The sequence below is a fragment of the Chrysemys picta genome, chromosome 4 (genome assembly GCF_011386835.1).
Source record: "Chrysemys picta bellii isolate R12L10 chromosome 4, ASM1138683v2, whole genome shotgun sequence".
NCBI classification, from domain to species: Eukaryota; Metazoa; Chordata; order Testudines; family Emydidae; genus Chrysemys; species Chrysemys picta.
The window spans coordinates 56,578,673-56,601,148 of NC_088794.1; the positions used below are offsets into that span (position 1 = coordinate 56,578,673).

The window sequence follows — 22,476 nt, forward strand, 5'->3', positions numbered from 1 at the left end:
AGGGTGGGGTTGTTCTAGCCTGCACTTGAAAGCTGTCTCATTCTCATTGGGGGGAGGGATAGCTCAGTGGTTTGAGCATTGGCCTGCTAAAGTTGTGAGTTCAATCCTTGAGGAGGCCATTAAGGGATGTGGGGCAAAAATCTGTCTGGGGATTGGTCCTGCTTTGAGCAGGGGATTAGACTAGATGACCTCCTGAGGTCCCTTCCAACCCTGATGTTCTATGATTCTATAGCACCTGATGACATGCCCCCTTCCGGAGCACTGGGGGTAGGGGCAGGGGAAGGAGATCCCCCAGGAATTGCCAGGCCCATGTGCACCTCTGGATTTCCTGAGCAGCCATAGCATGCTTGGTGCTGCATCAGACACAGGCATTGGCATGGTCTCTGCCTGGAGAAACGTGCTGGGAGCCAGGCAAGGAGCTTTCATCGCGCGCACGCACACACACACACACACACACACCACACACACCCCCAATCTCAATCTGATAGTGACATGCCATGGGTGGAGATGGACTGCAGCCGGGGGCGGGGTCTGCAGGTAGGATGACCAGACAGCAAGTGTGAAAAATCGGGACGGGGGTGGGGGGTAATAGGAGCCTATATAAGAAAAAGCCACAAATATCGGGACTGTCCCTATAAAATCGGGACATCTGGTCACCCTATCTGCAGGCATGTGTGGCCGTGGCGTACTTCGAGAGAAGGTGGGGCCCAGGGTCCAGTGCTGGGGGTTGGCACGGATACAGGTGTGAAGAGGAGAAATGTCAGGCTGACGACCCCAGCAGACAAAGGGGCACGCACCGGGCGACAGGAACCCATGCGCAGATGAGGTAATGCGGATTGGACTGTTGGGCAGAGGAGGGCTGGGCAGGGAGCATGGCCGTGGCCATGTGCTGCCAGCCAACACCTGAGAGTCTCATCCCTGGGAGGAGAGGCTGCCCCTGCTCTGCTCCCAGGCTGTTCAGATTCCTGCAATACAGGCGCAACCCTGGGATGCGCTGGGTACCCAGAGCACCCTCTGAAGTCACTGGCGTACTCAGCACCTCAGACACTGCTCTGACAGAAGAAATGTGGAGTGAGTGTGTGTCATTGTTATTCTCATCCCCCTATTTAAGGTAGGGGGGAAACTGAGGCATGGAGGGGGATGTGACTTGCCCAAAGTGATGAGTAGGTGGCGGAGTCAAACAGAACCCAGGAGTCCCTGGGAGATTGGATGGGAAACGGAGCAGGAGCCACAGGGGTGCTGCAGGACTTGGGCTTTGGGCTGGGTTGTTTGGGGGCTAAGCTGCTGTTCAGATGAGTGACGAGATGGTCCCATGGCTGGGTCACTGCACCCAGGCTTGGGAGACCCCAAGTTCTGTTCTGGGTCTGTGAGGCACCCAGCACAATGAGGGCCTCATCCAGGACCTGGCCACTCACTGTGACCTCAGGACAGTCTCTTGGTCATGGATGATAATCCTGCTCTGCCCTGGAATAGACCCCGGGCTCGAGAGGTACCATGTCCTGGGCGCTGTGGGTAGTGTTCTGATGCCCTGCGTCTCTTGAGCACCTTCTAGCTAAGGGCTTCCTGGTCTGGGAGGAGGGACTGCTACTGCCCGATGGCAAAGGCAACCGCAGGGCTCACAGTACCAGGGAAGGGACTGAGCCTAGAGCCCTGCTCTGACCACTAGATGCTACCCCCTCCTCCAGATCCTGGTTGCCTCCCTGCTGGGGGGTGCCAAGCACTATGCCAAGTTGGGCCCCTAATTAGTATGTAAAGGCCAGAGCAGCAGCACCCCCTGCCAATCCCCACAGCATCCAGCCTCTCACCCCCCGATCCCAAAGCCATGTGGCTTGGAGTCTCCCTCTGCCTATGGCCTGTGTGGCTCATTGACTTGAGGGCTGGGCAGGACTCATGGGCTCTTAGACTGAGATTTTTTCTTAGCCTATCAATGGGAATGGGAATGGGGGATTCACATCCACCCAGCCCCATTGTTACAGACAAAGGTGTATGACTGTAGTCCATTTCTAGAGCTGATGGAGAGAAGCTTTGTGCCTGAATCCGATCTAATGGCAGGGAGTTCCACAGGCTGATTGTGTGTGCCAGAAAGTATCTCCAAGTGGCCTGTGTGGCTGGGCTGGCCATTGCTGGTAGCTACAGTTACATGGAGTCTGCACTCAATGACATGCATGTCCTCTGTCTGAACGACCTCCTCTTGGGCCCGATCGCCAGGAGCAAGCCCTGCTATCTAAAGGCAAGGTCTGGTCTCTTCCTCATGCACATGCCCAGGGAGGAATCTACCGAGTTATTTTAACGCTGCCTGCATAGGGGAAGTTTCACTACCATGGAAATGGCTGTTTGGATGCACCTGACCTGACTTTGCAAATCTCCTGTTGGAATGAGTCAGAGACTGGTAGATTACTAGGAAGCCAACCCACGGCCTGTGCTGAACTGGCCATTGGACTCCTATCCTGCCGAGAGTGCATGGGAAGTGTGTTTAGTTGATTTGATGTGGCCCTGGACTAGAATAGCAGGGAGCTGTGGGTTAGGATAGAGGGGCATGGGCAGAGCTGTGGGGTGATGGGGGCAGGGCTGTAGGTGTGAGGTACATTGGCAGGCATGGGGTGGTGGGATCTGTTTGGCTCCAGCACCCTTCATCTGTCTGTGTATCACTCCCGTGCACACCAGTCAGCAGAGAGCCCTCCAGGATAGATAAGCCCTGAATTTCTGAGCGACCATAAAGAAACGAAAGGGGGACGGACCTGTTCCCCACCACCCACTTTTGCAGGTTACCTTGAAGTCAGTGCAGAAGATTGCATCGCAAATGGAAATTCTCCATTACCTCGGGCAGTAGAACTGACCTCAGCCTGTGGTGGTTGTATCACACCTGTTTGAATGCTGGCACGTGCTCCTCAAGCCAGATCTTGATAACATATTGATTGCTTGTGGATTTTCAAAGGAGACTATTTATCCAGGTTTGTCCTGGACCAAGACCCCTTTGCAATGGGCGCTGGACATTATTCATTAGGTGTATTATGGTAGCACCAAGGAGCCCCAGCTGTAGACTCGAGCCCTATTGTGTTAGGTGCTGTGCATACACGTTTGGGCACGTCAAATATTTGTTGTTTTCTTTAGAAATTGACAGGCATTGTGCAGGAGAAGGAGCTGCTCCCTAGTCACTATGAAGCTGGTCTCCCTTCTGGGCAGGGGAGCAGTTGTGAATTGATTGGATTTTCTGCCAGTTCTGTTTGTCAAAGATTAGGCTGAATAGTTGCGGCAAATTTCCGCCCTATGGGTTCTTCACTAAGGGTTTAGACTCGTCCTTGTTCATGTTGTCTGATTGGCCCCCTCAGTCACGTTGGGATCATTTCTGTTTCCTGTCTGGACGGCTGAAAGTTTGTGACTAGGTGGAGTATAATAACCCCTAGCTCTTACTTAGCACTTGCATCAATAGCTCTCAAAGTGCTTCGCAGAGGAGGTCAGAATCATTATCCCTGTTTTACAGATGGGGAAACTGAGGCACAGGGAGGGGGAATGACTTGAGAAGGTCCCCCAGTAGGCCGGTGGCAGTTGGGAATAGAAGCCAGGTCTGCTGAGACTAATAAATATCAAGGAACACTCTTGCCACAAATCATTTGGGCTCAGGTTTGTGATTGTTTCAGGGTTCAGGAGGATGGTCCGGTGGTTAGGGCCCTAGCCTATGACTTGGGACACCTGTGTTGAATTCCCTGCTCTGCAGCCTTCCTGTGTGACTTTGGAAGAGTCACTTAATCACTCTGTGCCTCAGTTTCTCGTCTGCCAAATGTGGCTGGTAGCCCTTCCCTGCTTCCCAGGGGTGTGTGAGATCAAGACATGACAGGTGGTGATGAAAAGGGCTGGATGAGAGCTAGGGATGGTTGTTGTCTTTTCACAGGACTGCTTGAGGACAGGGAGGCGCCCACCAATCGCAGCGAAGCGACTCTGTGTCAGTTCCGTAAATGCCAGCAAATGGGCTGTTGTGCCATCTGGCTGGCTCCTGCTGGCTGAGCATGCAGGGTGAGACTAGATTTCCTGCTACGGCTCCTACCCCCGCTGAACTAGGAGTCTGTATGGGAAAGCTACAGCCACCCAGAAAGCTTCCCTCATTGCCTTTGAGAGTATATAACATCACCGCGCCCTGCCTTGGTTACACTGACTAAGGGTTGCACGGGGTGACAGTTCCCCACTGTGCAAAAGGGACCCCTCTTATGCCCCACGGCTGCCCCCAGGATTAGGGCGAGGACTGGCCTGCCTCCCAAGGTCTGTGAAAGTGAGGGATCATTGTCCAGGATGGGTTGTAGATCACTGATGATGCGTTGGAGAGGTTTAAGCTGAGGACTGTAGGTGATGGCCAGTGGAGTTCTGTTGGTTTCTTTTTTGGGCCTGTCTTGTAGCAGGAGGCTTCTGGGTACACGTCTGGCTCTGTTGATTTGTTTCTTTATTTCCTTGTGTGGGTATCGTAGTTTTGAGAATGCTTGGTGAAGATCTTGTAGGTGTTGGTCTCTGTCTGAGGGGTTGGAGCAGATGCGATTGTACCTCAGTGCTTGGCTGTAGACGATGGATCGTGTGGTGTGACCGGGGTGGAAGCTGGAGGCATGAAGGTAGGCGTAGCGGTCGGTGGGTTTTCGGTATAGGGTGGTGTTAATGTGGCCATCGCTTATTTGTACGGTGGTGTCTAGGAAGTGGACCTCCCGTGTAGATTGGTCCAGGCTGAGGTTGATGGTGGGGTGGAAGCTGTTGAAATCATGGTGGAATCCATGATTCCACTGGCCATCACCTACAGTTCTCAGCTTAAACCTCTCCAACGCATCATCAGTGATCTACAACCCATCCTGGACAATGATCCCTCACTTTCACAGACCTTGGGAGGCAGGCCAGTCCTCGCCCACAGACAACCTGCCAACTTTAAGCATATTCTCACCAGCAACCACGCACCGCACCATAACAATTCTAACTCAGGAACCAACCCATGCAACAAACCTCGATGCCAACTCTGCCCACATATCTACACCAGCAACACCATCACAGGACCTAACCAGATCAGCTACAACATCACCGGCTCATTCACCTGCACGTCCACCAATGTTATATATGCCATCATATGCCAGCAATGCCCCTGTGCTATGTACATTGGCCAAACTGGACAGTCACTACGCAAGAGGATAAATGGACACAAGTCAGATATCAGGAATGGTAACATACAAAAACCTGTAGGAGAACACTTCAACTTCCCTGGCCACACAATAGCCGATGTAAAGGTAGCCAGCTTACAGCAAAAAAACTTCAGGACCAGACTCCAAAGAGAAACTGCTGAGCTCCAGTTCATTTGCAAATTTGGCACCATCAGATCAGGATTAAACAAAGACTGTGAATGGCTATCCAACTACAGAAGCAGCTTCTCCTCCCTTGGTGTTCACACCTCAACTGCTAGCAGAGCACCTCACCCTCCCTGATTGAACTAACCTCATTATCTCGATACTGATTTATACCTGCCTCTGGAGATTTCCATTTCTTGCATCTGAAGAAGTGAGGTTCTTACCCACGAAAGCTTATGCTCCCAATACCTCTGTTAGTCTTAAAGGTGCCACAGGACCCTCTGTTGCTTTTTATAGATTCAGACTAATACGGCTACCCCTCTGATACAGGATTAATATGACACTGAGGACTTTCACCCACCAAATACTGTGGCAGCACGTCCTCCGCGTGCCAGAGTGACCCCTGTATCCCAGCCCAGCCCTGCTCCCTGGGGTCAGATGCCGTTCCCAGAGGGTTTGCTGAGAGCTGCCCAGGAGCCCCATGCATTTGCTGCCCTCTAACCGCTAGGCGTCGGGTGTCCGCTCCCCACCCCCCACCGGCCTTCGTTGTGTCTGGACCGATCTTCCCCTGCCTCCACCAATTAATTCCCGGCAAACTCACGGCTCAGCAATGCAGCCTCTCTCCTCTGCCGCAAATCCTTCTTTCCATAGGGTTCAGCTTGTTCCCCCGCCGCCGGCTGGCTGAGCGCAGTGGCCCCGCTCACGCCGAGCCGTTCCAAACCACAGACACGTGATGAGGCAGACAGCGGCCTTCCCTCACTGGAGTTGCTCTGAGGTCGAGGGGAAGGATGGGAGCAGGGGAGTTTGTGTGTTTGGGGGCAAGGGGGAGGAATGTTAAATCCGAGAGGAATGTCTGTTCTGCACACATGGTCCAGATCTCTCCCTTCCCATCCCTACCGCTGGCTCCCCTGCAGAACATCATATGCATCCGCCAAGGACTCAGCGCAGCACTTGCTGCTAGGGGCTTAAAACAATGCTGCCGTGTTTGGGGGCATCAAAGCGAAGGTTTAGCCAGAGTTTAAACCCAGCCACAGCTATTGACGGCCAGGGGCCAGCGAGGCTACTGCCGTGCTCTGGTGGCTGACATGTCCTGTGCTTCCAGCTGCCAGAGGAAGACCCGAGGTTGTCACCTTTCCTAGCTGCTGCAGCAGTCCAGATGGGATGGGGGGTTGCCTGGGCAAAAGGGGGCTGAATCGGGATGTTAACGCTAGAGGCACAGGGCCTGAACCCCCACCCCCACACCCTGAGCTGCGTCGTGCCTCAGACACGGTCATGTTATGATGCCAGCACAGAAAAGCTGCTAGTGAAGGGCATTTGGTGCCTCCCCTTGTGTCACGGGGTCCCCGGGCGATGCTCTGGAACTGCTCCCCACAAAGCCAGTCAGGACTTTGGGGAGCCTCCTCTCCCTTGGAGCAGACTGTCTTCAGGGCAAGAAGCTCACACAGCTTCACCTCCTGGGTCTCTCCTGGGAGCATTCAGCATAGGGTTTTGCACCCCCCACTTCATAGTCAGACGTGACTCTCGGCCAGTCAGTAAAACAGGTTTATTAGACGACAGGAACACGGTCTAAAACAGAGCTTGTAGGTCCAGCGAACGGGACCCCTCCGCGGGGTCCATTCTGGGGCCCAGCAAGGCAGACCCCTGTCTGCCCTCCCTTCCAGTCCCCAGCTAGCTCCAAACTCCAACCCAGCCCCTCCTTCTCTGGGCTTTGTCTCTTTCCCAGGCCAGGAGGTCACCTGATCCCTTTGTCTCCAACACCTTCAGTTGGCACCTTTGCAGAGGAGGGGCCCAGGCCATCAGTTGCTAGGAGACAGAGTGTCGGGCATTTATGTACCCTGGCCCTCTGCTCTGCAGCAACCATATACCCTTATCCTACCACCTAGATATTTAAGAACTGCATAGGGGAAACTGAGGAAAACATTAAGAACAGTCCCACTTCATCACATCTTGGATTTGAGACCTGCCCCCAAAGGAGCGTTCGGAGTCTGATCAAGGAACAGAGCTGGCCAGGAACCGAGAGAGTATTCTGTCCATAGGGTGGTGGGACAGACCTGGGGTCACTAGGTACTCGGCTTCTGCCGCCATGGGATGATCCTGATATCTAGTGCTGTTCATCCCAAAGCGAATTAGTATCATCATCCCTGCTTCACAGAGGGGGAAACTGAGGTACAGAGACTTGCCCAAGGTCTCCGGCAGGAATAGAACCTAGGTTTCCTGAATTGCAGTCTGGGGTTCTATCCACTAGGCCATGCTGCCTTCCCTAACAGCAGGTCTAAGCCATCTGCCCCTAGTGCAAGCTTATTTCCTCTGCTGTGTTCTCCAGTGTCTCACCCCCTCTAGGCTGAAGTGCCTCAAGCGATGAGGTTCCCACCGGGAAAGTATCCCATAGCCCTGGAAAGCTCAGACTGCTAGGCAGCCTACGGCTTCCCTTTCTCTGTGGCATCCCAGCCACACTGGTTAGACCCCTCAGAGCACCCTAAATAATCCTCTCCTTCCTTGGTATTTACAGGGTGTCTGCATTGGGCAGCCTGGCTTCTGGGCTTAGCCCAGGTCAACTGACCACACAGCAACTTCTGGGTCCCGATGCCAAAGGAGCTCCATACAGCGGGCTGCCCCAGATGGAGGAGGAGCATGGGCACTAATCCACTCATGGCCCGGGTACGCCAGGGAGGCACTGAGGATGTCGACTAGGTGACTGCCCCCAGACCTTGCCTCTGAGCAGGAGGAGACCAGTGGTGACGGGGAAACTGTGAACCTCCAAATGCACTTGAGCCATATGTGCCAGTGGCCCTGGGCTCCCTACTCCCCCCGTTGGCATACCGCCCTGACTGCAGTGAGGCACGCAGCTGGACCCCTACCCCCCAGCTATCCAGGGGGACAGGGGTCCAGCTGTGTGCCTCACTGCAGTCAGGGCGGTATGCCAACGGGGGGAGGAGGGAGCCCAGGGCCACTGGATTCGGAGTCAGGAGTCCTGGGTTCTATTCCCAGCTTTGCCATTGACTAACTTTGGGCAAGTCATGCCTGTGTGCCTCAGTTTCTCCATCTGTTTCATGATGCTGGTAGTAGTTGGCTTCCCTTGGGAATGGCTCTGATGTCTGTGTCTGAAAGCCTGTATCAGTGCTATGTGCTCTGAGTCAATACCCTTCTGGCAGGGTACGTGGGGGCATCAGCACTGTGTGACTCCAGCACATGCCACCTGCAGCTCCCTACGGTGGCTGCGAAGGCTGTCGCTGGAATCACTCGTTTCGCTGTTATCAGTAACCCGATCAGAGTTGCTGCATTGGAGTTATGTCTGACACTTTCCTTAGCTAGGGTATTTTCCCCCTTCTGGCTCATTACTGCAGGGCTCGCCGGCCAGCCGGGGGCACTGCTCCCTGGACTGTTAATGTAGTGGGGGAGGGAGGGGAGAGCAGAGGCCTTGGGCCAATCAGTTCTGTTCCATGAGCCCCACCAGCTACACCTGTGCAGGGTTGGCCTGCAAGGCAGGCAGCCCACAGCAGCTGGGGCCTGGCTGGAGAGCTGAGCTCAAGGCAGGCAGAGGGCTGGGGCAGACTCCCGGTTGGCAGGCCTGCACAGAAGAGAGCAGGGCATGACCCAAAGCAAGGAAGGGCTGGGAAGCTGTGCCCAGCGTGGATGGCGGAGGGGAGATGGACTGGGGGCGCAGTGCCTGGTGTGTGAGTGGGGCCCTGTGCCCGGGGCGGGGCTGCCCCTGAGAACGGCTGTTGCTGGACTCTGTGCTCACTGCTGTTGTGCAAGCTAAGCTGCACTCCTGCCGACCTGGGGGAGTGTCTTTTAAGGATGGCTGTTGCTGGGGTTGAAGGGTGCGTTGTTCAAACACACCCTGCTCTCCTGCCCTTTGGGAGGAGTGGGTGTGCTCTGAGTTGTTTTTGGGGTAGCCCCCTGGCTGGCTCAGCAGCACAGCTTGATCGTTGGCTCAAGGCACAAGAGTCACTCTGTTCCCTGGTGAGTATAGTAGGCCGTTATCCTTTGGGGCACCAGCCACTAGAGGGGAATATTGCACACCGCTAGCATGTACCGGGTTATCGTTTCACCCATGTGGATGGGCTTTAAAGGGCCAGATCCTGCAAATTGCTGCACATCTTCAGTTCTGCAGCAGAAGCAGGGGGCTCTCCGCATGTCCCAGGGCAGCTTGCAAATCTCTCCCGCCCCCTCTTCCTCTTTACACCCAGCTGGCTTGGTTCTCACCCCGGTGACACTGCGCTCCTTGTCTCTCGCCCCTTTCCCCTCTCATCCCATCCATCTGTCTCGTTCCTCCCACCAAGCAGGGAGGGGAGTGGCTGGGCTGGGAGCCAATTGTTGGTGTTGGTGCTCTTCCCGCTCCATGTGCTCCAGCAGTTGTCAGGGCAGATACAAACAGCGCAGTGTTCGGGGAGCCCCGGTGGAGCTGGCTGCTTTGACAGTCCCTCTTTTATTCGCCGGCGGAGATGGGGCAGGGGGGTCTGTATATGATGGATCGGAGCAGGAGATGGTGACTCTCTGGCTCTGAGCCAGCGCTGGCCTCGCCTTGCAGCCCGAACGACTTTGAAGAGTCCTCCAGCCACTGAACCTGGCGTTCAGCAGGAGCTAGTCTATTATTGATCGCATGCGCCCGGCCGGCTGCGATTGCTCCATAGCAAGCTGCTCCCTTCGCCGGAAAGTGTTCCCCATGTTTGCTCTGCTCCCCCCACAATGGATTGCTCGCTCCCTGCTGTAACAGCATGCGCTACAAGGGGGGGTGCGCCGAAGTTACCCGCACCCAGATTCTCAAAGGGGCTTAGGCTCCGAACTCACGTTGATTTTAATGGGAGTTAGGAGCTTAACTCCTTAGTAATCTGGGCCCTAGTGATCATGCTGAGCATGCAAGTAGCCTCCCTTTCTCCTCCAGGTGCCTTGTACATACCCCCAGCCCCTGTGCTAATGGAGTCACTACTGCAGGAGTCTTTAGGGACCCTAAATGGGGCCTCAAGTGTCTAATCTGAGTAACAGTCCCTCCAGCAGCCCCCCTGCGCCCCCTGCTGACTCAGATGAAGAGAGGGCCTGCCTCTGAATTATTTAGTCTGTTCAGGTCCCCCATCCGAGCACTAACATAGCGGAGTGCTGCTTAGTTTGGCAGAGCCGACAACATAACAGCACAGCCTGAGAGGAGTGCAGATGAGGCTTAATGAACAGGTTAGTGTGAGTATTGCTGGCCTCTACTGGATGGGATCAGAACTGCTGCATTGTGTGTCATAGGCCCCATGTTGCTAACAGCTAAAGGAGATTCTCCTGTAGTTCAAGTGGCAGGGCCTAGGCTTTGGGAGTGGGAGGAGCTGCGTTCTTGCCGCAATGTTACCCATGGCTGTGACCTGCACTGTACTGACCGCTGGGAAGGACCTAGGGGCCACAGGCTTGTTGCAGAGCGACAGTCATGGTATAAGGTGGCCGAGGATGCATATTCCCTGCCTGACACCAGTTCTGGCCTGGGGCATGCAGGTATGAGAGCTGCTCCTCAGCTCCTCTTACAAAGGGCATTGTGGGTCTGTGCCTCACTTGACTGCGGGAGGCATGAAGTGTTGCCTCGGGAGAGGGGGGGACTTTGATTTGGCTTGAGGACCTTGTACAGTCAAGATCCTTCAGTGGCAGATCCTCCCAGTCCCGCTAAGGGGCCGGGTAAACCTTTCCCAAAGCTCACAGAGAGGCGTCAGGGCTAGAACCTGTGCCACTTGAACCTGAACAGCTTTTGGGGCTTAAAATTATGCACTGAACTGAAGGATCCATAAACAACTGTCTCTGTCTCCCTTATGGGCCTTTTGTTGAGGATGACGTAGTGCCCCCAGACCTCGCTCAGCACGGTGATCCCATTGTGTGAGGTGCTGTACAAACACGGTCCCCACCCACTGCATAGGGATAATGCAGCAGTGCCTTGGGGATGCTCCCATGTGCACCGCCTCCTGCGTAGTGTCTTTCCACCTTCAGTTTTAAAGGGAAAAAAGTCCTTCCCCCTTGTTCGGGAAAAGGAAACAGAGCAAAGGGTGTATGAATGATGGTGTCAAATAATATCAAAGTAGAGCAGAGCTCGGAATAGCCACTGCTAGGTGCAAGAATGCTAATTTTTAGAGCTGGAGGGAAAAGAAAATTTCCATTCCATGAAAATTCTGATGTTTCGACGTTGGTTTTCAGTCCAATCTGGAGAAGTGGAAATTCTCGATGGGATAGAAACTCTGGAATATTTCAGCTTGGGAACGCTGAACAGTTTCATTCGGATAACGCTGAGGTGTTTCGTTCCAGCAACAAAACTGGGGGGGGTTGAATAAAGTCAAAACATGATAATAGAATATGAAATATTAGGTAGTGTTTGATAGATTCTGTATGCAAACATAAGGGAATATTCAAGGTAATATCTTACTAGCCTAGCAAAGTCTACCTGAATTGAAATGCTGCATTCAAGGTGATTCTCTTTGACATTTTTCTCGTGACAATGTCTTCAAAGTCCCGCAAAACGTTTTGATTTCGACAAAGGTGCATTTCTGGTGGGAAAACGTTTCCATCCAAAATGTTCGACCTAGTTCTAGGAGCTTTGCAGGAAGCACCAGGGCCACCCCTCTGCTCTGGACTCTGCAGCACAGCGCTGGGACAAGCTCTTCCCCATGCGGCCTGTGAAGCTGCGTCTAGATGGCAGCAATCTGTCCCAGTGCAGTTACGTGAGCGTGGTTGCATTGGAGCCATTGCTCACTGCATTAGTGCACCAAACCCTAGGCTTACACTAGCATAGGGAGCCGCCCCGGGGATATAAACACCCCAGAGCACATTTTCCTACAGCAGACAAGCTCTAGCGTCCTCATCCCTGCATGGGGGCATCCACCTAGAGGGCAGGTCACTCCTGCACTCATCTCGGGAGGTGGACCGTGGCCCCTGTAGGAAGTGTGTGCACATCACCGATTCAGTCATCTGGCATAAGCTGCCAAACAGATGGCAAAATGGAGCCATTTTCAGGCCTGATTGCTGCCCTGGATTCAGGCCGGCAGCTTGTTATTCTGTATTTGGTGTACAGTATTACGGTAGTGCCTAGGAGCCCCCATCGTGGTCCTGGACCACGTTGTGCTAGGCGCTGTACAGACACAGAACCAAAGGCAATCTTTCCTAAAGAGCTCACAGCCCCCTTCCATGCCATGACCAACCCACAAGCCCCCTCTACACAGCAACCCTAATGGAGCGAGAGGCCATGATAACGATGAGGTCATCACGGTGGGGGAGACTCTGGGCACCCCCTCCCCCCCAGTACATTGGAGACTGCCTCACTCATGGCACTGCTGGAGGTGGGGGGATGTAGAGGTGGGGGTGCCATCCCAAAGAGAGCAAGTCCCTGCTGTTGGATCTGGACGGTGAAGTCCCCTGGCGCAAGGCTGTGAGGAGCCAGCCTCCTTTTACTCCTGAGGCCTCGTGATAGCCCTGGGCCAGGGCGCCCGGCTGCTTCTCACCTTCGCAAACAAGGAACAAGCTGTTTCGGGTTTAGTGTTTGGGTCCCTCGCCGGAAAGTGAAAGCAGCTCAGTGAGGGAATTGGGAGCCAGAGACTGCAGGAGCTGCCCTGAGTCAGGGGAAGGAGGGGGTTTGGAGGAGATGGTTGTGGGGTTCCCCCCCCCCCCCCCCCCCCAACACACCCGGTATGACTTTCCCATGGAGAAGTGGTTGGTTCGGTGAGTCAGTAGTTACCGCACAGAGAGATTAGCGAGCAGCCTTCTGGATTCAGGGCCGGCTTTGGGTGAAGATTTGCTTGAGGTCATCCAAGGTCCCCTGGTGCTTTTATGTTGTGATCCCTGCAACGGGCCTGCCAAGGCGAGGGATGCCACAGAAATGAGGAAACAAATCCTTGGAACATGGGCGCTGCCAGGCTGGATGGGAGCTGGAATCCGGTACCCAGTCTCCTCTGACAGCGGCCAGTACCAACTGCTGCAGAGGTGGAACAACCTGCCCCCAGGTAGGTCTTATCCCTAATCGCTAGGGGTTGGCTTAAGCCCTGCAGCAGGAGGTTTAATATCAGGGCTGTGGATCTGTCCTGACAACATGGTTACCCATCCTTCAAGGGGTGTGTGTTGTGTCTGTGGCTGGTGCTCAAACCTAATTACCTAGGTGTTTGCTCACAATCCAGGCTAATGCTCCCTTAATTGCCTTTTGCATGGAGACCTGCCTCTGTTGCAATCTAATTACTGTAAATTGGGGGTGCTGCTCTGTGGATTCAGTGCTGCTTAGTTGCTCACTGCCAGAGGGAATAGCTGCCCAGGGCGTCCCAGCAGGCCTGCCCAGTGTGGGTGAAGATTGCATACTAGGCATGCAGTGGGGCAGTGTCACAGAGGGACCGAAGAGAGCTGAAATCTATTCCCGCTCCTGTTGCTAACTATTGTGGGACACTGAGCAAGGCTTTCCCTTTTTGGTGCCTCAGTTTCCCTGACTAAGGAGCTTTGTAAAGTGCTTTGAGATCCTCAGGTGCTGTATAGGTCGGAAGGGGTGGGCTAGTGGTTAGAGGCACTGGACTGGGACTCAGGAGCCCTGGGGTCAACTCCTGGTTCCGTTGGGCAAGTGACTTAACCTCTGTGTGCCTCAGTTTCCCATCAGTGCAATAGGGATAACTGCACTGCCTGGCCTCACAGGGGTAAATACGGTAAAGGTTGTGAGGTGCTCAGATACTGTGGTAAGGGGGGCCAGAGAAGTACCCAGATAGCTAATGCAGTGGTCAGTGTCTGGTGTGCATGAGGGGGGCTGGTTTATGGAGGGGCAGAGTCACCCCGGCTCCGATGGGCCATGGGGCAGTGATGGGCTGGCCCCTTGGAGTCACATGCCTACACATGGATTTTGGTGCCTGGCTCTAAGTGCCCTCAGCTGGCTGTTCCTGGGGGGAGGTGACAGCTGCCAGGATCACGGGAAGGAGTGTGCAGCCCCAGGGAATGGGCCAGGACTGCTCCTGGCATCTCCAGGGCTGGCTGGGGCACGGCTGGGTCTCCCCCTGCCCACCCCCAGCTGTGGGAAGGATCACAAGGACACCCCACCCCTCTCTAGCTCCTCACATTTTCAGAGCCTGTTGGAGGCATTAACTAATTAAGGACCCAGCTGCTGGAGAAGTGAAACCACCTCCCCTCCTTCTGCGTGACCCAGGAAACCCCAGCTGCAGAGCCCAGCGTGCCAGAGCTGCTGTGAAAGCACCAGGTGCCGGGGAATTACCTGGCCTCACAGCGGAGTGTTTTGGGGGGCGGGGGGGAGGGGGGGAAGGTGATCTGTGTTGACAGCGAGTTGCTCCGTATTGGAGAACAAAGGAATCTCGTTGCCAGCCTGCCGACCGCCTGCCCAGCCCTGCAAGGGCCACAGGCCATGGGGTAACTAGCCTTCACCCGGAGGCAGTAGTCCCTCAGCAGGAGGCTGAATGCTCGGTGTCCATCCCTGCAGTGTCCTTCCATTATAGAAACTAGAAATGGCCCCTTCTGGTCCATCCCCTTGGCCGATGCAGCGCTGCATCCCCAGCCCCTCTTGTGGGACCTGGCTCGTCTCTCTGTGTCCTCCTTTGGGTGCCCCTGCCCCTGGTGTCCCACCCTGTTCTCTGGGTGCAGGGTTCCAGCCCCCACCCCCAGTCAGTGCAGCCACATGGGCCTCGAGTCCTCTATCTAGGTTTGTCAAGGGTAGCAGCAGCACCGGCTTTCCCAGCTGCAGTGCCTCCACGCAGACCCACGCGGGGGGAGGGAGTCCTGGACCAAGGGCAAACCCAAGTCCTCAGCCCCTCCGCCCAAGCTGCCAACACGACATGGTGGGGGTTGCAATGGAGACGGGGGTCCCGTAGTAGCTGGGCTGAGAACCCACCAACTCGCGGAACACAGACCATTGTGCTGACAAGTCACAGGAAAGGCTTTACTTGATCACTGACCTAGGCTGGAACTGAGCCGGCGCCTGTAGCATCCTGATCATTAGCACCTTCCTCCCTTCAGCCCCTCTGCATTGCTGCCCAACCTCTGGGAGGCACAGACCCCTCCCCCCCCAGGCAAGCTCCCTGTTCCCCCTCCCGTCTCTGAGGTCTAGATCCCCAAAGGTGCTTTGGTTCCTAACTCCAGCAGAGCTCAGGGCAGGAATAGCAGGAGGCTGCAGGTCAGGATGGGGGGGAGGAGCCCCAGGCTGGGATAATGGGTTGGGGTTGGCAGCATGGGGTTATGTAATGTGGGCGGACGTCCGCAGGAGGCCTAGACCGAGAGCGTGATGCTCCCTATGGCCTGAGCTGGCTGTGAACGGGCATCTCCGATGCATTGTCCTGTTTGTATCCAGATGCACCCCAGTGCCGGGGGAGGGGGGCTGGAGCTGGGGCACAGGGTCCTCCCCCACATCCCATCACCGATTCTTGCCCTTTCCGTTGTCCCTGGCTAGACTCCTTTGACCAGCCTGCGGGGGCTTCGCTGACCTACTCAGCCACTGACCTGGAAGGAGGCTGTGCTCATCCGGGCCCGTCTGTGGTGGGGAAGCCCTGCGGGCATACGGCTCCCCCTGTCGTGGGCCAGATGGGCCTTTGAGAAAAATGGTAGCTGCCACCCCAGTCTGGAGTGGCCCTTCTTCACTCCAGCTGAGGGCTGATTGACAGCCTGGGAGATGGGCTTTTCCACACGGTCTGCTGAGCCTGCCGCCTCCTTCCCAGCTACCCCGGCAAGCAGCCCATTGCTCCAGAGGGAGTTCTGCCGGGCAGGGACCCAGCAGCTGGGTTGGGACAGTGCCCCGCTGTACCCGTGAGCCACAGACTTACCATACCCCTGCTGCTGCCCCGGCCTGGCAGGATGGAGAGGGCTATAGGCCCAAGCTTGCATAGGCGCCAGCTGGGAAGAGGAGGATTGGACAGCCCGGAGGTAAGAGGATGAGGGGCCGGGGGCCATCTCTCTCCTATGACCCAGGTCCACTTGGGGCCACTCTCCCAAGAGCTCAGCTCCCCTTGGGACACCGTACATCCGTGTGCACGAAGCCTCTGGGCCACAGGAGCCATGCGAAAGGTGGCTGTGCCCTGGCCCTCGAGCTCCAGCCAGTGATTTCAGTGGGGGCGGGGGGTTGGATATAGTGGGGCTGGCTGGCTGGCTGGGAAGGGGGATCTCCGGCTGGGTGGGGGGATGCACCAGCACATGTTGTGTGTGCGCGTTCCCTGCGTGGATGCATGGTGTGTTTGTACGTTCTGTGTGTGTGTGTGCATTCCTTGGGTGAAGTCCTGGCCCCGCTGAGCTCCGTGACCAAGCCCCTTCCTCTTGCTGTGTTGGGAGGGGAGGGTTTCTTGCTGATATTAAAATTAGTAAAACTCCAGTGGGTGGAAAAGGGGTGTGTGGGAGAGACCAAAAGTGCCTGCGCTCAAATCGAACGTGCAGCATGTCTAAGGGTCCTGGGCTGGGGGTGAGGGGGCTGGAACTGAGCTGGGGGGACACGGGAGCAAAGGCCACTAGGCTGGGAGTGGGGACGGGGAGACCAGGCAGTCAGAGGGGCTGGAACCATGTATATAGTATGGGGGCTGAGAGCCATTGAACCAAACTGTAAACCCTGCATACGATGGAATGCACTTCAAGCCAGAGGGCACCGGAGCGCCCCTGCTTCCAGCACCTATGTAGGCGATGGGATGGGAGGGGTGCTGGCCTGTCCCAGCCCCGCCCCCTCTCTGCAAAGCCCTCCAGCTCCCTTACAAAATAGGCCTGGAAGCGAATTCTCCAGTGGCTCCCACATCAGCTCAGCCTTGGCGGGAGGAAGGAGCTCAGCCATGGGCGGTGGGTATCATAGGCCAGGGGAGGCTGCGGCTGCTGGATGCCCAGTTGCTGGGTTTGGCGGCAAAGCTTTAGCTTTATTATCCCCCATGCAGGTTCCAGGGTGGCTGAGGAGGCACATACAGTACAGTACCGCCTCCGTAGCCTCCCCAGAACCTGTGTGGGTGGAGCAGACCCAGCCCGGAGGGGACTGTCCGCGGGGATCCTGCCCTTGCAGACCCCATGTGGCTAGCCTTTCCTGGGGTGAGCAGGGCTGGGGAACTCCCTGGGACCGCTGGCAGAAAGGCAGGGCTGCAGGACCGGGTCCAGGCTCTGCTGCTGCTGGATGGCAGAGCCGAGGGCGGAGGGAGCTTCCCATGCACTATGCACACCAAGTTCCCCCTTGGTGTGTTGGGAACGCAAGTAGCGGGGTGCAGCCACTAGGGGGTGATCACTGTCAGGCTGATCAGGGGGGACATGCCAGTCCCAGCTGGGGGAAGGGTCTGCTCCCGGGAGAGGGTCGGTGACTGTGTGCATGGGGGGCTCCCAGGTGAGGATGAGGCAGTGGGGTCATTTCAGGGAGGTGGTGGACCCGGATCGCACCTATCCCCCCCCTTCACCCAGCTCAGGCATGTGCCACCCCCCGCCGAGCGGGCCCTGGATTTGAATAGCCCAGAGCTGAGAGTGTTCGGACCCGGGGGTTTGGTTCAGCTTGTTACAGAGCCAGGAGCCGCTTGCCAACCTTGACTTTGGATCTGGTCCCAAAGCCAGGCCGGGCAGGAGCAAGGGGGAGAGCAGGTGTTTCCAGCCGTCTCTGAAAACTAACCATCGCATCTGTATGTGTCACGGGTCAGAGCAGCCTTGCTCTCCCTTCCGTCCTCATCTCCTGCTCCAGTGGGGCTCGGGAAGGTGGGATTCCACGCTGGAGAGGAAGACTCAGCCACGAACGAGTGCCGGGCTCTCTGGGAATGATTCAATCTAGTGTTCTTCCTTTGGCCGTTGGAGGGAGACAGCATGGTCTGATGGGCTGGGCACCAGGACTCCTGAATCCTTTTCCTAACCACTGTGTGACCGTGGGCACAGATAGATGGGGTCCCTCTTGTGGCATGCCCAGCTAGCAGGGGGCTGTCTCCCGGATGATGCTTTGGGGTCCTGGCTGGCTCCTGGCAGTGGGGCTGGGTTATTGTGTGGTCCCTGCCATTTGAGTGGGGGGTGGCGCTGTGATAGGTGAGCTCAGCGCTCTGCAGACTGGCCCAGGGAGCACCTCAGACGTGCTGGGGTGTTGAAGTTGAACCGGAATCACTACTGGAACCGGGAATCTGTCCCCTCTGTAAAGTGAATCCCCTCCAACCATGCCCAGTCCTGGGGTCTTCAGACCTGCTGAGCAGAGGGAGGTGGAGCTGAATTGGAGTTCACCACACAGAGGTGCTGGGGCAGGGGGCTGGAGTGGGTTTGAAATGTAAAAACTGCTCTAGAAATCCCAGAGGCGTCCATGTTGCATCTTTCCCCTGGGGTGGTGGTTAAAGACAAACCTGCGCTGGGCAACCTGCTTCAAGGTGCAGTGTCTCTTAGCTACCTGGTGTCAGTGGAGTGACTCCAGATCTAGCAGCTCCATATCTACTAATCTATCTGGATCAGTGGCTGCGCTAGAAGTGAGCTCAGGCCCCACAATGGGGAGTGGTTTGCTGTATTTGGGCCCTGTGGGGCTTGGGAATGCGGGTTTGCTTCCAGCCCATCTTCAGTCCCTGTCAAAGATAAAAGGGTCACGTCTCCCTTGGCCAGTGGAGTGGTCAGCGCAGTATGGGGTTAGTTAGGTCAAAGAGTCAATAGGATCCGTATTAACCCTTGGGCCGCCAGAGAGCTGGTTGCTATCCTCTGCTCTGGGCTGTGTTAATGTGTCTGGAGCCCCAGAGCACTGATCCAAGTGGGATTGTCGGTGCTTGTACAATCTGGGCACAACAGGGACCCAGTCTCTGCCCTGACAGTCCTCTAGGACACTCAGGCTCTGGAGGATCATAGGAACGCCAGGCACAGGCAAACTGATTGCTAGGACTACCCCTACACACACCCATCCTGGGGCTTTTTTCACTGGCTGCCACCTGACTAGCTATGTGAAATGTGCTTCTTAGTGGCTGGATGAGCAGCTGTCTGCCTCCTGCCCTGTCCATGCTGGGGGACATGTGCCATCCTGCTGGTGCCCTCTAATGGGTGAGCAATGGGACTGAGGACCCCCCGCCTGTTCTCGCACTGAAGACAGTGAACAAGCCAGCTTGCCAGTGACTCGAACAGGGGCAGGATCAGGCCCCTAGTGAGCACACCAGAGCTCACGGCTAGCTCCCATGTTGAGGCCGGCCCTGTGGCTAGGAGGGATTGGCACAGTGCCCTCCCTCTCGGAAGGCTAGCCAGTGGTTTGGACCACGATACAGGATCATGTTTGAATAGCATCAAACCACATTCGGGTGACAAGCAGCCTTGGGTAGTTCGGCCCCTTCTGCACGGGACTGATCAGACGTGACTAGCATGGCCCCCTGCCGTGTCACCGCCGCTGGCCCAAGCCCCAGGTCTTTGTGTCCCATGATCTCATGGATGATTTTAAAACCTGGGCTTAAGCATGCTTCAAACTGGGCTGTAGCCAGTCTAGTCCTGCTACCCACCCAGTCCCTGCGGGTGCTCCAGCTGGGTTTAAAGCATGTCACAATAGCGGAGATGAAGCCTTTGGAGGAACATCCCACCCCCTCCTGTTCTTCCCAAAATCCCGGCCCACAGCCCGGACGGGAAAGAGCAGCTCTCCAGCCCCCCGCAGGCGTAACCCACGCGGGAGAATGTGTTATTGGCTGCTCTTCCTAAGGCTGGCCGCGTAACGCTTCCCCTCCTGGGGAATCGGCCAGCCAGGCTGCTTCTAGTGAATTCATTTGCTCTTCTCCGAGCTTCCTCCCCGCTCCTTGGTACGAGGGATGGGCCCGAGCTGCAGAACCCAGATACCGGTTGTGAGCGCCCCCAGGTTCGGGACTGTTTGGATCAGAGTTCCCATGGAGGCTGTGGTGGGTGCGCTGGCACGGAAATCCCTTTGGATGGCAGGGGGGCTGGCTGTTTTTTCTCTGGGAGCCCTGGGGGTAGGAGCTGCAGCCTTGTTCTCCTCCTGTAACACACAGCACTTGCGGCTGCGCTCAGTGGGGGTAACTCTCTCTCTCTCTCTCCCTCCCTCCCCTGCTTCAGCTGGGATGAGAGCAGCTCCATCAGCAGCGGCCTCAGCGATGCCTCTGACAACCTCAGCTCGGAAGAGTTCAACGCCAGCTCCTCCCTCAACTCCCTCCCGTCCAGCCCCACGGCTTCCCGGCGGAACTCGGCCATAGCGGTACGTGTTGGCCACCCCGCGGAGGTCGGGACGGGTCCACCCCCTTTGTGCCTGTTCAGCGCTAGCGAAAGGGGTGGGGCGGGCAGACCTGGAGAGGGGCGGCCCATGTCCCAGTGAGAGCGCCAGTGGGTGGGGGATGCGCCAGTGACATGGGCAACTGGTGGCTAAGACTGCGACCCGCCATCTCACCACAGATGGGGCAGTGGCGTGCAAGGACTTTGTGTCTGCCGATCAGGGCCAGCCCAGCTGACGCCAGTTAGAATCGCTCTGTTGACTTCAGCCGGGCTGCCCCGACCTGCCCGCAGAGGGGCTGGCCCCAGAGCCTGCTCTGGGTTATAGAGGAGTCTAGGCCATCAGAGTGTGGGGCTGTCCCATTTCCCCAGCAGTAACGCTGCATCTAAAGAGTTTGTCTCCAGCCCTGGTACAGGAGCAGAATGAGCCTTTGTGGCAATAGCACTGGGGCGAGTCAGGATCCTGGGGTCTCTTCCTGGCTCCGGCACTGACCCTGCATGGCCTTGGGCATGCTGCAGAGAGGGAAACTGAGGCATTGGCTGGGGCAGCGACGCACAGCGGGTTAGTCGTGGAGCTGGGAAGAGAACCAGGACCCCAGCCCCTTGCACCGTCCTCAAGGGTGAGAGGCCTGTGATCTAGAGGGGAAGGCCCCTGCGTTCTCCTCCCCAAGCGGCAGCGTCTCCTGGGCGGGCGGCAGGTGGGGTTGGCAGAGCGTGGCCCCCCTCACCTCTCTGTCCCCACCCCGCGCAGCTGCGCACGGACTCAGAGAAGCGCTCGCTGGCCGAGAGCGGGCTGAGCTGGTACAGCGAGGCGGAGGAGAAGGGCCCGAAGAAGCTGGACTACGACAGCGGCAGCCTCAAGATGGAGCACGGCGCCTCCAAGTGGCGGCGGGAGCGGGCTGAGAGCTGTGATGAGGCCCCTGCCAAGGGGGGGGAGCTGAAGAAGCCCGTCAGCTTGGGCCCGCCAGGGTCCCTGAAGAAGGGCAAGACGCCCCCGGTGGCAGTGACCTCGCCCATCACCCATACGGCCCAGAGCACCCTCAAAGTTGCAGGTGAGGCTGCAGCGGGAGGCGGGAGGGTGTTGGGTGTTCCCACCTTCCCACGCCTTCACTGGGTTCGGCCAAAACGGGCACGACCCCTCCAGCCTCAGGAGTGAGATGTGCCACAGACGGGCCCGGTCTGTGGAGTCAGGGCTCCCCCTAGTGGCTGGCACGGGGATTACGCCAGCCAGCTACTCCCTTAGCTCCCGGGCAGGGGTTCGATCCCCCTGGCTGGCTGAAGCGGCTGTGTGCTCAGGATTCAGCCTGGGGATCGGCTGGGAACCTCCTATGATGAAGTGGGACTGTTCTTAATGTTTCCTCTAAATACTGTGTGGGTGCCTCAGTTTCCCCTATGCATTTCTTAAGTCTCTAGGTGGTGGGGAAAGGCTAGTGTGCATAAATCACTGACACTCTGTCTCCTTGGCAACAAATGGCCATGGCCCCTTCCCCCCCCTGCAAGGAAATAGTTAAAGGTGAACAAAGAGATCAGGTGACCTCCGGGTCCAGGAAAGAAACAAAGCCGAGAGAAGGAGGGGCTGGAGGGGGTTTGGGAGTTGGAGTGAGGACTAGGGGACTACCTGGGGACTAGGAGTGAGGGCAAATGTGGGTGTCTGGCTCTCTGAACCCCATAATGGACCCGGCTGAGGGGTCCCATTCGCCGCTGTACCTACAAGCTCTGTTTTAGACCGTGTTCCTGTCATCTAATAAACCTCTCTTTTACTGGCTGGCTGAGAGTCACGTCCGACTGCGAAGTGGGGGGTGCAGAACCCTTTGGCTTCCCCAGGACCCCGCCTGGGCGGACTTGCTGTGGGAAGCGCACGGAAGGGCATATGCTGAATGCTCCCAGGAGGTGAAGCCATGTGAGCTTCTTGCTCTGAAGACAGTCTGCTCCAAGGGAGAGGAGGCTCCCCAAAGTCCTAACTGGCTTTGTGGGGAGCAGTTCCAGAGCATCACCCGGGGACTCCGTGACACCTCCCAAGGAAGGCTATGAGAGGGGAGTGCTGTGTCCTCCTGGAGAATGCTCTAGGGGGTCTTACAGGGGT

General features: G+C 56.7%; 1 protein-coding gene across 13 annotated transcripts in view; it reads left to right on the forward strand.

Moving 5' to 3' along the window:
- Positions 1 to 22,476, forward strand: part of NAV1 (neuron navigator 1) — a 286,936-nt gene that overhangs the window by 237,401 nt on the left and 27,059 nt on the right. For 12 of the 13 annotated variants that reach the window (XR_010600984.1, XR_010600985.1, XM_065594971.1 and 9 more), the window contains 2 exons: positions 20,244 to 20,382; positions 21,145 to 21,445. Coding sequence is in view for 11 of the 13 variants with exons in the window: in XM_065594971.1 (XP_065451043.1) it covers positions 20,244 to 20,382; positions 21,145 to 21,445 (440 nt within the window). In the remaining 2 variants the exon portion in view is untranslated. Of the gene's footprint in view, positions 1 to 7,974; positions 8,001 to 20,243; positions 20,383 to 21,144; positions 21,446 to 22,476 lie in introns of those variants that run through there. The other variant, XM_065594979.1, reaches the window with a different exon arrangement.